The following is a 15,540-nucleotide window of genomic DNA, read 5'->3' as shown; positions in this document are numbered from 1 at the left end:
ACTAAAAATTTATGTTAACTAGCAGGTATATTACTGGACACAAATAAAAAGTAACCAAACATTGGTCTTCTGGGCTTGCAGAAACCCTATTCAGTGGCCTTTCAAACCTTCTTCTTCGAGGGTCCCTATCCTTCCCATGCAGGTACATAGTATCTTCATGTTCTTTCCAGTCATATACCAAGACCTATCCCCAAAGCCTTCTTCACATATCCTTACTGCTGAGATATGTCAAGAAAAGCTTGCCCAAAGGCATACAGTCATTCAGTGGCAGACAGAACTCAAACCCCTGTTTGATTTCAAAGCCTGTGTTTCCAACTATTATGCAATATTGCTTTGAATTTAAATATACTCTCTCAGGGCTTTCTTGAGCATCAAAATCTTACTCTTGAGAGAAAAAACAGGCTTAAGGTTCAGATATCAACAAGTGGATGAACATCTGGAGGAGCTAGTGAACTGTCCCATTACCTCAAAATCACATAATCCTGAGACCAATTCTTGGTTTGTGAAACATAAACCTGGAAAGTCAAAATTAGGATAAATTTTTCTAGTATAAATCTATTAGCTACCTCTCATTTTATAAACATTTTTGGTACTTTTTTTCCTAGTTTGCAACTTGAAACCAGTCTCAGTAATTTTTTACTTACCTCTTCCATTTCGAAGGAGTCTTTCTGCTGTGTCATTATATTTCTTATGGATGGTATTGTCAGTGGTGCACATGGCTCTTTTTCAGGTGTGGATATATGGACACTTTTCAGCTCACTGCTATTTTCTAGCTCACTGTGGCTGGATATGTTGAAATCACTATCTAATTTGGATTCTATAATACCAGATTCCTCACCCAGTTGACGCTCATGACTTTGAGTTTCTTTACTTTGTTCATTTTTGGTTTCTTGGTTAAAATTACTATTTGCTTCATCAGAAATTCTATCACTATCAGTGTTCTCTGTAACAGTTACTGAACTACCAGACACTTCTTCTTTAACTGTAGCCAACATAGAAGATGACTCTTTCTTCTTTATAATTTTTTGAGACTTTTGATCGTTTTTATTGCCACTTTCTTCCATCACTGAAACATTTAGAATCTTTCCTTTTTCAACTGATGGAGAAGGACTACTACATTCTCCTTTCTCTGTTTTATCGACACATAAATTCAGTTTTGAGAGTGTTTTCATTAAACGATTTGCAGTGTTACTTCGAGTTAAAGGTGGAGGTGAGTCTGTCTCCTTGTTAGAGGTCACTGAGGACATACTTCCAATTCTCTGCAGGGGAGTCCCAGAGACTTGGGAATATAAAGAAGAAAATGCATTCGCCACAGTAGTAAGCACTTCAATTTGACGAAAACGGCCTACCAAAAGAAAAAATATTAATTATATGTTTATATTTAATATATACACATACACATATATTAAATGTATATTATTGTTTAGAATTCCAAAAACTACCCTTAGATCACAAAGATTATAAAACTCTCTTTTTTTACTTATCTAACACTTAAACCTTCTCTACATTCACTGGGTGGGAAGAAGGAGCAAGATTTTTACTCTAAGCACTAGAATTTGTATTTTTAAAAAATCAGAAATAAACACAAAGCATAATGGCAACACTGAATAAAACAGAAAGAACTAGCTATTGGATCTACAGCTGTGATTCTATTCTTAAGTCTTGAACTCTATTAAGACTCTTTCAAAATTCTTCTAAGAAAATGCATGTAAATATATATTTTATACCTAATTTGCGGGGGGGGATTTATTAATCTCTTAAAACTGATCCATGAACAATGCAGGGAATCCTATTTTTGGAATCTTTGGCTAACAGAAAGAAAATAAGCAAAGATATGAGTGAAACTGATCAAATCAGCCAGACTAGTTCCTGAAATTAACTGACTTCATTTAAGATTAACAAGACTCCTTCCCTACTTCTTTTCTTCTTGAACAAAAGCGATCTGTAGATAAGAATAAGGTTCTGCAAGTAAGTTATGGTAACACTTGAGTCAAGAATTGGGGAGGAGGGAAAAAATAGGCAAATTAACCACTATAAAGAGTAATAAAATAGCTTAATTTTAACATGTAAAAATGGCTTTTGTGTTGATCAATCTCTTTACTTTCCAGTGCTATTCCTGAAAATTATTAAGGCTTTAAAATAAGACCATCTTGCTGTAGATGCTATAATTTAAGAAAATAATATGCCTAACACTTAAAAACCTTACTTGTTAAAGCATAATTTGGGTTTTCTACTTCCATCCGTTGCATCTGAGCACTCAAAAATACTTTAATATCTATCCCTTTGGCAAAGGATGATGAATTAAAAAATCTGGAAGGAATTTTAGAAGCAATATCTGGTTCATCACGTCCAAATCCAAGATTATAAAGAATTTCTTCAGGATCTTCCTCATAAAGTTCCAACAATTCTGAAACACTACAAAAAAAGGGGGTAAAAAAGGAAACATGAAAATATAAAATAAACTGATAGTCCATATCACATTATAAATGAATACATATTATTGATTTCCTGTGATAAAATCTTTTTTCTCAGCTTCTCCTCTGTAAACCATTATTTATTTTACCATGTTTACACCTGTGTACTAAGGAATAAATAGCCCTTATAAAGGGTTCATTGTCTCAAGTTGCTAGAGTTGCAGAAAAGAGCTAACCCCAAAGAACACATTCAGAGATTCCCTACGTGATTCCTCACCTTATTTTTTTTGTCATTTTAAGAGATTCCCTGTAAAGCAGCTAAAACAAGTAGAGGACAGATGACCAAGAATAAGGAATAAACAGATTAAAGAAGAAATGAAAAGGAACTGAGGGAACTGAGGGACATTTTGTGAAACTTGAGCTTTTCTGCTATCCTTGTCCTAGGAGTGGCAACTGTCCTCGGAGAGACAATAAAGATAACAAGCTGATTTCAGAGAATTGAGGGAGGAGCTTACTTTCAACTTCTCTCCAACCACTTCCACTTAGGAAGTAGGAGGAGTAAGGTTCACAGAGTGTGGATTACACAAAGGTAACTACTCTAATTCTATTGGGAATTAAATATTTAGTATCCCTTCTCTCTCATACCAGTGATAATCTAAGCTTTCTAAGAGTCACTGAAGAAAACAGGAAAGTTAAGAGATGGAACTTCAACAGAGAGACATTTCAATTTGTTTCAGAGAAAATGCTCAGATTCTAATATTATAATTTGGATAATAGTTTAAACTGGATTCCATAGGCACATAGACTGATGTATTTTAATATACTCTGTGGGGGGGGGGTGTTGCTGTTTTTTGTTTTTTTTTGAGACAGCATCTCACTCTGTCACCCAAGTTGAAATGGACTGGCACAATTATAGCTCATGCAGCCTCAACCTCCTGGGTCCCATTTCAGTCTTCCAAGTGGCTGTGACTACAGGTGGCCCCCACCATACCCAGCTAATTTTTGCATTTTTTGTAAAAACAGGGTTTTGCCGTTTCACCATATTGCTCAGGCTGGTCTTGAATTCCTGAGCTCAAGCAATCCACCCACCTTGACATTCCAAAGCACTGGGATTACAGGTGTGAGCCACTGTGCCTGACTATACTATATATTTGAAAGATCTTTGGTTTAATATGTTGAAAAAAAATTATGCTTACATATCAAGCTGTAACTTAGAAAAATTTATTCTGATTTTTGTGTCAGAGTTAACTCAAGTCCTTAACAGAATGAATTTTGGTTCTCCACAATTACAAGTTACTCCATTATGGAGTTCCTCTTTCAGGTTGTTGAGGGGGCTCCAAATACTCATTTATGGATTCCGGCAGCATTATAAACCTACTTGTTGCTTTTTATTTAATCTCAAAATAAAGCAAAACAAAACAAAAGCTCCTATCAGTTGTGCTGGTTCAGGAAACACTCTTTTTGTGTTCTTTCTGATTTCATACCATCAAGGTAAAATTCAAGATTGAAAAAATGATAAGAGTAGGTCATCTATAACACAATGTAATTCCAACACAATTTCAGAATATGTTACCTTGAGACTGTCCCACTACTTTTCCCAGATCCAGTGGAATTCATACTTCTCCCTTTCTGATGAAACTGTAATCTTCTCTCTTTGGCCAAGATATTATTGCTATAAACAAAATCAGATTCTATAAAACTTTATTTTCATTAATGGTCTTCATTTTTTAAAAGAAATAGAGCAAAACAGCTACATACCAGTTTTCAATTTGAGCATCACTTTCATGGAGGTGGTTGGCTATAGGTAAAAACAATAAATGTAGAGCACAATTGTTAGTAGGACTATAACTACTATGATACAATTATCAAGAAATCAAATTACCTACAATATTAGAATTAAATGCCTAATATATTAAACACTTATCTTGGTCCATTAAATCTGCATCATTAAAAGTAATATACAGATAGATAAGAACAGGGCCAGGAGCTTTTAAAGGGTGTTTTTGTGTTCTGGTAACATAAAACTAACTACTCTCATTTGAGTGCTTAAAATAAAAAAAAGTATAGGGAACCAATTAAATTTCTTTAGCAAGTTAGAAATAAGTAATGAGGAAGATATGTACCATATATGTGGTACTAATTATTAAATTTAAAAGCTATTAATGAATAATATCTTAAGAGGAAAATATGATTTAACATGAAGTGTGGCAATAGTATACGTCAATTTCTAATGTAGATTTTTTAAAGGTTATAACTGACTTTTCACACATATAACTTGAAAACTTCTACTTATTTCAACATAAATTTTCTTTTAAAAATTGCCTTTCAACTTTATAATACAACTTTAGCTTAAAGTTCTAAACAGATACGTGTTGTTAATGTTTAGAGTTAACTTTTGTTCACTTAACTTTTATAGACAAATATAAAGAATAAAATTAATTATAAACATATCTATTTCAGCACACATGAACTGCTTTTCATTTCTGATCTGCAAAGTCATGACAATTCTGTGTTTCTTTGTACATCCACCAGAAAGGTGCCTAACTCACAGCACTCAGTAATTATTTACTTAATGACTGGAAATAGCCTTGAAATAATTTTCAGTAAAACAACGTAATAGCTTTACTCTTTCATGAGATTCCTTTTTAGGTTCTGGTTTCCAATAAAATCATTCAATATTATCAAACTACCAAGGCAAATATCAAAAGTGCAAAGTGCATTTTAATAAGGGATTGACAACATGTTCAATTGTACTGACTGGGAAGCAGTAAGTTTAAGCTTTTTATAGAGCCTGAAAACATATGAACAGAAATAATAAAAACGAATATATTCACATATTCCAGAGTTTTAAATGTTAGAAGGTTCTAAATAGTAATTTACCTTACAGATGCATTTAAAACAGCAAAAAATCAAGGATATTAAATTAAGTGTATAAATTCACTATTCATCAATTGTAAGCTTTAAAGATTTTTTTTAAATTCTTGTTTTTTTAAAAAAGTACATATTAATAACTGAGCTATACAGCTATGAATAATCTATTCAATATGATCAATGAGCTATAAAATAGCTTTTAAAATACCAGTAAAATAATTTAAAATTCTTAATTTTTTGTGTGAGAAACCTTTATTATAAATCTACTGGAAAACATTACATAACCTGTAAAAATTTTTAAATAGCACAACACATTTTTTAAAATCTAATGCTTTCTGGAATAAACACCAGCATGATTTCTAATAAAATTCTATTAGCTCTGCTATTTTGTCTTTCCCCTTTAATCCTCTAAAAATCAGGAAAACGGGGAAAAGACAGGAGACACTTAAGTACAAAGAGAAAGACAAGCTGCAGCTGTAAGTATGACATAAGTCTATTTTGCGCTAAAAATAAGCTTCAATTTCATTTTCCCATGTATAAATATTTAAGCGTCCTTCCTTTTTCAGGACATTTCTTCCCTCAGTTATATTACCACGGTTTGTTACAAACTGTTCCTTTAAGCATTTAGTACAAGAAAGACAGATGGACACTTCAAATGGTTCTTCAGAGTCATCCCTACATATATCCTACAGACTATGACTAGATTATTAACATAGAAAGGTAATGTGAAATGTACCTGAGCCATTTTCAAGACCCTTAAATTTAGGTTGAGGATCATAAACCTGAGCTTTCTCATTTTTTTTAAATTTGAAAACTAAACAAAAATACAGTTCTTCCAAACAAACATACCTTCAGCTCCCAATGACAAATCATCTTCAAAACTTCCTCCATTTCTCACAAGCACACCTGAAAGAAACATCTGAAAACTCATCCTGGTGTTTTGTTCCTCCCTACCCTCATATAAAATCATTATTTTAGTTAAAATAAATTCACCCAGCAAAATATCTTATACAGTAAAATGTTTCAGACTTGAACGTACTCAGACATTATTCTGATTATGTAACTTCAAGAAGCAGGTATACGCTTTTACTTTAACGTAAAGAAACCACTTTTCCAGCAACATAAAGTTATCAGAAGCCAACCTACAGGCTGTTTTAAACTTATATTTTTGAAGATGTTCAATTAGATTACATACCAATAGTTTCATGGAAAACCAGATTCTGGAGCAAATATTCTTCTTATCCATCTTATATTAAGTCAGGAGCTGGATTTTCCTGACACTGTAAATATATTTTTATATGCCTTGCCACTACCTGCACATGCTTGTTGTACTTTGAACTTTAGAATTCTGTCTTGAACAGGTGGTAAAATTTTAGGTGTGGCAATTTCAGTTAATGTAAGCAAAGAAATGCTGCACTAAAGTTGACTCAACTTTTGTTCACTCAAGTATTTTCCTTATATTTGCATATATTTATATTTAATTAGTCTTTATAATATCTAACTGGACAATAAAGATGTAAGTTTCATGCTGTGAAAAGGCTAGGCAATTTGCTTAAACTCCCTACTGTTTTACAGTTTACAACAAAGTTTTTCCATTTTGCTTCTAGCTCAGAACAGCATTATAAACATGAATATCACTTTTATCAGTCACATATACACTTTTACCCAGAGGACAAAGAAGTAGAGCTGTCATAAAGAACAGATTTAGAAAGGCAACCTTCTCTTACCCTTGAGTGTACTACTGCTTTGTTCATCCAGTGAGGCTCCCAAAGGTGTACTGAAACCATATAAACATATTAGCCTTAGTCTTGTGAAAGGCTATTTGGAAAGTTGTCATTACATGGCCTTACTTAAAGAGTTATAGCTCAATAAGCTTCTAATCACAGTTAAACTCTCCTCCAAAAACACACAAGGAATGCAAGTAAATTACATAAGTAATATTCAGTAACTAAGTAAATACCTATCATCAAGTCAGTTCAGCAGGAATGATTTAATCACATCTGATGTGCCAACAATTAGGGGCAAAAATGGCAATGACAAATCATATGAATTGGCATTTTTCTTTGCAAAAAAGAGAGAATGACTGACAATAAGCATTAAGAAAATGTCTGTTCCTCTCAATCCTTCCATCAAAAAAGAAAATTAGAAGAAAACAAATCTTCAGTCATAGGTAACTTAACCTTAATAAAATTAAAAAGTGAAGAGTAGTTGGAAATGAGGCCCAACAGTTTCCTTAAACCTCATCTGTTAATCTATCACTAGCATTTCAAAGCATCACATAGTGCCTCCCCCTTGCCCCAACTTTTTCTTTATTTAAATGTAGAAGCTTGAGATTTGCTTTCTGTTTTTAGCTAAAAAACACATATATTTTTCATTTAACTTGGAAAATTACTAAAAAGTTGACTTGAGAATCAACATTAAGATTAGCCATTGCTAAAATTTTTTCATTCTTGTAGTTCAAATACAGATGAGAGAAATATCTGTTTTTCAAATACAGAAACAAACACTTTTAATTCTCTCAAACCAAGTTATAGTAAGCAACACATTGTTTTATATTGGAGAGTCTGTTTTGTGATACAAACCTTTCTTCAGTAACAATTTATACCTGTTAAAAACTCACATGAGACATGGGATCAATTATGAAAATACCAGTTTCAAGGAAATGCCAATTAAAGGTTAAAACTTTCTACAAGTATACTAACAATGGCAGCTCTTTAAAAAACTAGTACTTTTGAAATGTAAAAGAATCACAGGCAATTACTATAAATATACTCATAAAAGCTTTAATCCATTTTTTGCATATATTTTAATAAAATTCTAATGTATGTCTTTAAAAAGCCATCCTTCCCTGATGGCTACTTTCTTGGATGTAAATACTGCATTACTCTGTCCACAGATGTCTCTACTGGTCTACGCACTAACAGAAAATGGTAGATAAGCAGAATAACAGGAATCCTCCTTCGAAAACAAATATCTTCCTTTTATAGTTGCTCCCTTCCAAATTCTATCAAAATCTCTATCACTTCTTCAATGTTAATTCAAGCAGTTTTTACTTAGTTCCCCCACAAATGGTTATCAAAATAAAGACTCCCTTTAAGGAAAGAAAACACGGTATAATTATTCAGGATATGGACGGCACTAAAAAACAAAGACTATTTGAGAACTTATCAAGTGGCTAAAATGCTGTCTTAAGGTCATTTGTACATAATAAACAACATACAGAATGTCCAACTCTGGGAAGGAACTTGAGTTGTTATTTAAAACAAAAATACAGATGCAACATATCCTAAGTCGAACCTGTGATAATATAGCCAAGATTAAAAGACTACTTGTTCTAGCTTTCCTGGATACAAATGAATGCCATTCTTGCGTAGAATAGGTGCCAACTGTAGGAACAAGAAGGAAATCCATGAGGGAAGGAGCAGCAAACTACAGAATCTTCCCACATAAATCAGTATTGGCAACAAAACTTCTGAAATTGTCAGGGATTGACTGTGTCCTGGTGAATGTCAACATTTGCCTACTGCACTTGTCTCAAAAAAGATGCACTTATTTACTGTCTAATTGATATGATCTCTTATACAATCTTAAATCCTATAGGTCATTAAAACATAGTGTGATTCTTCTCTTGTTCTTAATTTTTTAAATTCTTTTTAATATGCACTTGAACTTAAACAATAAAACATTATAAACGTATTTGTAATGCTAAGCCTATTTTAAGAAACCTAAAGTAAGCCACTACTGTACTGAGGACTGTAGGTAAATAGTCAGATTGGAGGCTTTAAAAGACCTAAGTAAAAGTAACAAAACAACTGCTCAGATACATTTCTAAGAGGAAACGAAAGATACTAGTTTCATCAGATCTCACCCAAAAGGCCTGAACATGTATATTCAAAATTTCAAGCTTTTAAATTATAGACTGTTTTGGAATTTAACAATTAAATGAACTAGTAGCACAGTAATACAATTTCTTGATCCATACTTTGAGTGAAGTATCTAATATCTAAGGCTTATCTGAAAACCGGGAGATTGATTTACAGCTAGATTGTAAATCTGGGGTCCAAGGACTTCAAGCAGTGTAGTTGCCTCTGTGCATCTTTAAAGAGAAGTTATTCCATATATTTCATCATATTTCAGAAGGGTCTACGACACTTCCAATAAAGGATACGAGTTCTGTCATAAAGAGTGCTCAATAAGGTTCCAGTCGATTCATCAAAACAGGGCATTAATATCATGGTAGCCAATATTCTGTCTTTAGAGGAGGCAAACTGGCATATGAATCACTTGCCACAACAAAACAAAACAAACTACCCCAACTCTAATATTTGAACGAAATATTAAGAAAGCCTAAATTGAGAAGGCAAAAATATGCTCAAAAGCAAACACCAACAAAAGTTTAAATGCTATATTCTTGATTTTACAACTAGCAATTAAAGTGGAAAAAATAGGAAACAAGCACATTTCGCTGTAGTCAGATTTACTTGCAGTATGATTCATCTCCTCTGTATTTTATCAAACATTTTTGTAACACTTGCCAAAGCATGTAATTAAACAGATTTATGCAGTCTGAATGCTTTTAAAAGTTCTATTCCCTGAGAATTCCAGCGTCATCTGACAATTCCATGTTCAAGAAGTAAACTATAAGTACAAAGTTAGCTAGTTTTAATAGCTCCCCAAACAGAAATAAAATTAAAGCTCATTTAGTGTAGTTAGGTAAATTAAACTCGTCTTAAAACACATTGGAGAGGAAAATGATTCCGTGCCAGTTGTACAGATGCCAAAACTAAAGCAAAATAAAATATCCTATGAAATGTGAGAATTCTTTCAAATAAAAACAGAACAAACATAATACGGCACGATAATCTGTTTTGGATTTCTGATCTCTGATGCTAACACCATGCGCGAGCAGCTGAAGTCCTAACTGTAAAGTCAACACGGTCACCAAATAATCAGCGGTCACAGCACTTCCATTTCTAATCGCTTAGAGGAGGAAGCTATCCGCCGGCTCACTTTCCGGTTTGTAGCTTACAACGGTCGCGGGACCCACAGGGACGCGGCCCGAGTGGCTCTGCTCCAGCGTCCCGTCCGCATGGATCTCCTCCAGGACGCGGGCGGCCCAGGGAGCACTCACCGGCAGTCCTTGAGCCATATCGCGATCTTCTCGTTGGGCACGTTTCCTGGGGGGTAGAGCAAGGGGACAGCGCGTTACCACACAGAAGCACTCCGACAGCAGGGTCACCCAGGACCCTCCCAAGCAGGAAAATCCACCACGGCAAATGCAGCCTAAGCGACACGTCTCAGTGTCCCTTGGCAGGGAAATCGGATGGCACCCAGTAGTCTGTGTTGACGCTGGGGGCGCCTCGTCCAGCGCGCGCCTTTGAAGGTCGGAAGTGTCCCCTCTCCCCTCGGCCTACGGTTCCCAAGACTCTACCAGAACTCGTGGCAGGCGCCCAGGGCGCACGAGACTCCCCCCAGCCCGCCAGCCTCCCCCCGCAGCCCAGCCGGGCGCACCGACCTCTTCCCCCCGCTGCCGGCAGCTGCGCGCCGGGGAGGTCCTCCTCCTCGTCCTCCTCCTCGTCCTGCGTCGTCGCTTCTGTGGACAGATCCTCCGTCTCTGAAGCTTGCCAGGAGCTGCGGCACTTGGCCCAGGCCTTCCTCCTGCGACTCGCCACTTGCCACTCCAGTTCCTCCTCCGCCTCCGCCGACGACGCCAAGGGTCGGTCCATGGCCGCACTGGGGGCTCCGTTACCCCAGCCGGACTCTGTGCGAGACACGGCGGCGGCGGGGACCCCCGCCCTCGCTGTCAGCGCCCGGCCGGGCAGGGGGCCCCGGGGAGCTGAAGCGGGCGCCGCAGGAGGAGGAGGAGGAGGAGGGGACAGGGAGGGAGGGAGGGAGGGAGGGAGGGAAGGAAGGGGAGGGAAGGGGCGGAGGGCCGGCGCTTCACATGAAGCCGGCCGGGCGCGGCGCGGGAGCGCTAGTGGCCCGAGGGAGCGCGGCTGGGAGCCGAGCGCCCGCCCGGCCCCTGCTCCCCACCCCCAGCCTGACGCGCCCCGGGCAGGCCGGCCGCTGCGCGTCTGCGCGCCTTCCCTCGGCGGCGGCCCACGCCCCCTTCCGGCCGGGGGCGCGCGGGGCGTGGTGCGGAGCAGGCCAGCCCTCCTCTGCTGCCCGCGGAATGGGCGAGATTAGTTTGCTTGTTAATAATCTTTCCTTCTCTTCTCCTCCTCCTCCCTCGCCCAAAAATAGAAAGAAAGTGGGGAGGCCAAGTCTCACAAATCGCCCCCGCGAGAAAACGAGTGTCTGCTTAGGCACCCTGAAACGTACACTTCAAAGAGTCGCCTGAATGTAGACTATTTAGTGTCCAAGGAATTGGGGTAAGGACGGAAAGAGAGGTGCTTGATTAGTGTAGCCAAAAATGTTAAAACTGCAAAAGACCAAGCTTTCTGGAGTGCTACTTTCATACTTAAAGTTATTTATCGTGGTTATGTTATGAATGAAAATGAATTGTGAAAGGATATTTAATCTGGAAATTTCATATTGAAGTTGGATTTAGGGAAGGGAGAATAGAGCAAACAATAATTGGGACAATGTGGAGATAGTTGCTTGGATTTTGGTGAGACAGCATGCTACAAGAAACAAATGATGTCAGGGTTCAAAACTGTTTCTAAAGCCAGCTTCAGCATTCCCTTTTGTTATGTTTAAATCCTCATTAGCAAAAAGGCTCAAATTCTATCCAAAACCAGACACAATGTGACAGACCTATCAAGCAACATTGTTCCCCTAAATGTTACATCTAAACTATACATATAAGTAAGGCTTCCAATATTTTATTGTACTCTACTCTGAAGAACAAGTAAGAACACTTTTTAAAATCTTAACCTGATTGAAAAGAGTATTTTGCATAGAGATAATATTTTAAGGAAGGAATTACTTTTCATTTGAAATTAAAGTCAAGAGCATAGTAAAAGTCCTAATGGAAGCATTCAAATTCCAAGGTAATTAAGTGCATTGTCATTGATAGCTACAGGAAACCATAACTTTTGAAGAATTTGGAATGAAGAATGCTCTGGAGATGAAATAGTGCCTAGTTTTTGTCCAGGCATTTACACGTAAGTCATGGACTACTAAAACAGCACACTGATTTTCCTGCCTTCATTCTTTCCTATCTCCATTCTAGCGCATTGCTCTAGATTTACAATTCTAGGACATCTTCTGATGGTTTACTAATATCCCCAAGATCAAATCCAAAATCCAGGCTATCTTTCCAAAACCATCATAATATTCCCCTCATATATGTACTGCCAAATGTCAGGGGAGTTAGAACCGTGATATTAGTATCTCTATGGCTTGAAATTTCACTACTAGAAAATCTTTTCTTTGAACTTATAAGACATTCTCAGCCTTCAAGGGTCCTGTAGTAGGATGCAGCTAACAGTTTAATGGCTCTCCAAAACAGGCCAGAGTCTCACTGCCCGTGTGGAAGATGAAAAAGAGAATGAATAAAGAAGGTACCTAAGAAGAGGCATGGAAAGGGCTGGTCAAGTGCCACAAAATATGCTGCCTTCAACGTTTTATCCAGGGTTCTTATGTATGCCACCCTGTTCCTCTGCTGCTCCCAGCTTCAATTCTATCATATCGAAGTGCTGTTGCCTACTCTGTCTTTGCTTCTTAATTCATTCCTGTTCTTTCTATCCACTATCTTCATGACTTTCAAAATCTAGCTAAACCAGAACTTTTTGACTCCACTATTCCACCACTCCTGATCACACCACTCCCACAGGGATCTGATATACAACAACATGTCTACGTCATTTATTTGGGGACTGAATTGTACAGTAAATAATATGACTAGCCCTGGAAGGTATGTTTGGCTTACTAGCCAGATTGTAAATTGTGAGAGATGATAGAACATTCTTCAGTATTCTTGTACCTCCTACACTTTTAAATGCTGATCCCACAAGGGATAATGCGTCTTCTTGAGGTAGTTTCTTTTTTTGTGTGTTCTTCAAAGAGACACCTAAATTGATTATTTAAAAATTTGCTTCATGTTATTTCTATAATGCTTATATTTTATTTAGGTTTGCAGTTGTTTAAATATGCTTTCAGATGACAACAACAAAGAATTCTTGTGAAAGGCAATAATGAGCCATAGTTTTAAAAAAATCAAACAACCAGAGTCAAGTAATAAGGGGGAAAAAATACCAGCAGGTAACAAAATAGAGTATATACATTTTCAGTTTCCAGTAACACAAATGTATGTTTTCTTCTACATGGCATTTTTTAGTGACATATGTTGAGGGTATAGAAGTAATAGAGAAGAAAACCCTTGAAGTAGTATGCTATTGCCTTGAAATGTAAGGTTTTTTCATTGTATTCTCAACTTTTACAGATGTTTTAAAATGCCCAGAGTATTTCATTTATTCCATAATGAATACTACACATGAAGAAAGTCTACATGTTTGCTTCTTTGAGGATTTTTTCCCAAACAAGTACTATATTGTACACCAACTGCAAGTATACATTGCAAAGCTCTACATAAAGAGTATTATCTGGGCCAGGCATGGTGGCTCACACCTGTAATCCCAGCACTTTGGGAGGCTGAAGCGGGGCGGATCACCTGAGGTCAGGAGTTTGAGACCAGCCTGACCAACAGGGAGAAACCCCGTCTCTACTAAAAATACAAAATTAGCCATGCATGGTGGCAAATGCCTGTAATTCCAGCGATTCGGGAGGCTGAGGCAGGAGAATAGCTTGAACCCGGGAGGCAGAGGTTGTGGTGAGCTGAGATTGTGCCATTGCACTCCAGCCTGGGCAAAAAGAGTGAAACTATGTGTCAAAACAAAACAAGAATATTGTCTGAATCAATGATGCTTGCAAGGTGGAAAAAGAAACAAATGTATATTAAGTGTGGATAATTCCATCCACCATTACATAGTGGAAGCAACTTGGTCTTTGGTGTTAGACTGAAGTTTGAAATGTTTCCCTCTTTTCCTAGCTGTATGGTATAAGGCAAGACAGCTAATATTCCTGGGCCATGACTTTTCTCATCTTTGAAATAGTAATCATGATAACTACCTTCCCAAATTGATGTGACTCTCACATGAAATAATGTAGGGGCTCAGTATAGCTATTAGAATGATTATATTGCAGAAAGCAAAAGTCAATCAATTTCATATAGGGGAATAATTCTCATATTAGCAAATGGCATCTATCATCATGCTTATGCAGCTGTATTTTAAAATTGGCATAAGTTCAGGCAAGGATAGAAAACATATACTTTGGTTAAATCAGGCAGTTTTATATGGGAAAGTGTAAATCATAAGGGAAACATTGTTCTTGGTTTAATTAGATATTTAAAATTACAAAACAAGATTTACTATTGAGTAGGCTAAGCCATTTTGGTTTTAGTTATAGTATTGTTTCTTTAATAATATTTATATACTCAAAAATTGTATTTTGTGCATCACAATCTTAATTATTTAGAATCTGATTAGAGAGTGGTAGAGTTGCAGTTATTTCTTCAAATTCTCACCGTTCATTAAGACAAAAGGGGGCTGAGAGGTATAAGGTAAGTAGAATATCAGGTTAAATGAACAGAGTAGCATTTTATATTTTGATAGTATTGCCTGGAGGAAAAAATTCTATATGAAATAAGAATGGAAAACACTGCATATTATATCCCCTCCTCTTCCTCCACCCCAGCACAGTCACAATGAATGTTAAAGACTTGAGAAGTCTTCAAAACTTGTTTTTTAAAACTGTTTAATTTTTTAAACCCAATAGTTCTAAAATTCATTTCAACAGGAAATCTTTTTGGCCCCTCAATGCATCCATTAACATTTCCAGGGATACCAGTGAGATAATTTGCAATAGCATAAAAGAGAATAAAAGAAAAAATATTAACAAATAAGAGTAAACACTTCAAAAATTTTCAGAGATTTATTTACAAATCATGTAATTGAACTATGAGAAATTGAATTTCTGCAACACATATGAGGAACGCTGGTTAGTCTGACTTCAATTGGGTTATTGATATATTCCTCTATTATTGAAACCATTATTAATTATTAAAATATTTCTGATTTTAGTATTTCCAGTTATTGTATATATGTTAAAGCAATAAAATTGCATGTTTAAAGCCTGTAAACCTTTTGATCTTAGAGTTCTTCCACATTAGCAAAAATTCAAGGATTTTTATATTAGTTGCTTTTCCTCATAAGGAGGCATTAATATGTAGAATAGTCCATTATTTTGATTT

The 15,540-nt window shown here is 36.5% G+C and overlaps 1 protein-coding gene across 4 annotated transcripts in view; it reads right to left on the bottom strand.

The window, feature by feature from the left end:
* Window positions 1-11,362, bottom strand: part of ITPRID2 (ITPR interacting domain containing 2) — a 38,617-nt gene extending 27,255 nt beyond the window's left edge. For all 4 annotated transcript variants that reach the window (XM_011772138.2, XM_011772141.2, XM_011772142.2 and 1 more), the window contains exons 1-8: window positions 10,801-11,362; window positions 10,417-10,462; window positions 7,013-7,062; window positions 6,135-6,191; window positions 4,173-4,212; window positions 3,988-4,086; window positions 2,207-2,415; window positions 645-1,345 (exon numbers count right to left, since the gene is read on the bottom strand). In XM_011772138.2, coding sequence (XP_011770440.2) covers window positions 645-1,345; window positions 2,207-2,415; window positions 3,988-4,086; window positions 4,173-4,212; window positions 6,135-6,191; window positions 7,013-7,062; window positions 10,417-10,462; window positions 10,801-11,011 — 1,413 coding nt within the window. In that variant the 5' untranslated portion in view covers window positions 11,012-11,362. The remainder of the gene's footprint in view (window positions 1-644; window positions 1,346-2,206; window positions 2,416-3,987; window positions 4,087-4,172; window positions 4,213-6,134; window positions 6,192-7,012; window positions 7,063-10,416; window positions 10,463-10,800) is intronic.
* Between the last annotated feature and the right edge of the window lie 4,178 nt (window positions 11,363-15,540).

This window comes from Macaca nemestrina, chromosome 11 (genome assembly GCF_043159975.1).
Source record: "Macaca nemestrina isolate mMacNem1 chromosome 11, mMacNem.hap1, whole genome shotgun sequence".
Classification (NCBI taxonomy): domain Eukaryota; kingdom Metazoa; phylum Chordata; class Mammalia; order Primates; family Cercopithecidae; genus Macaca; species Macaca nemestrina.
This window is presented reverse-complemented; position numbering and strand designations above follow the sequence as displayed.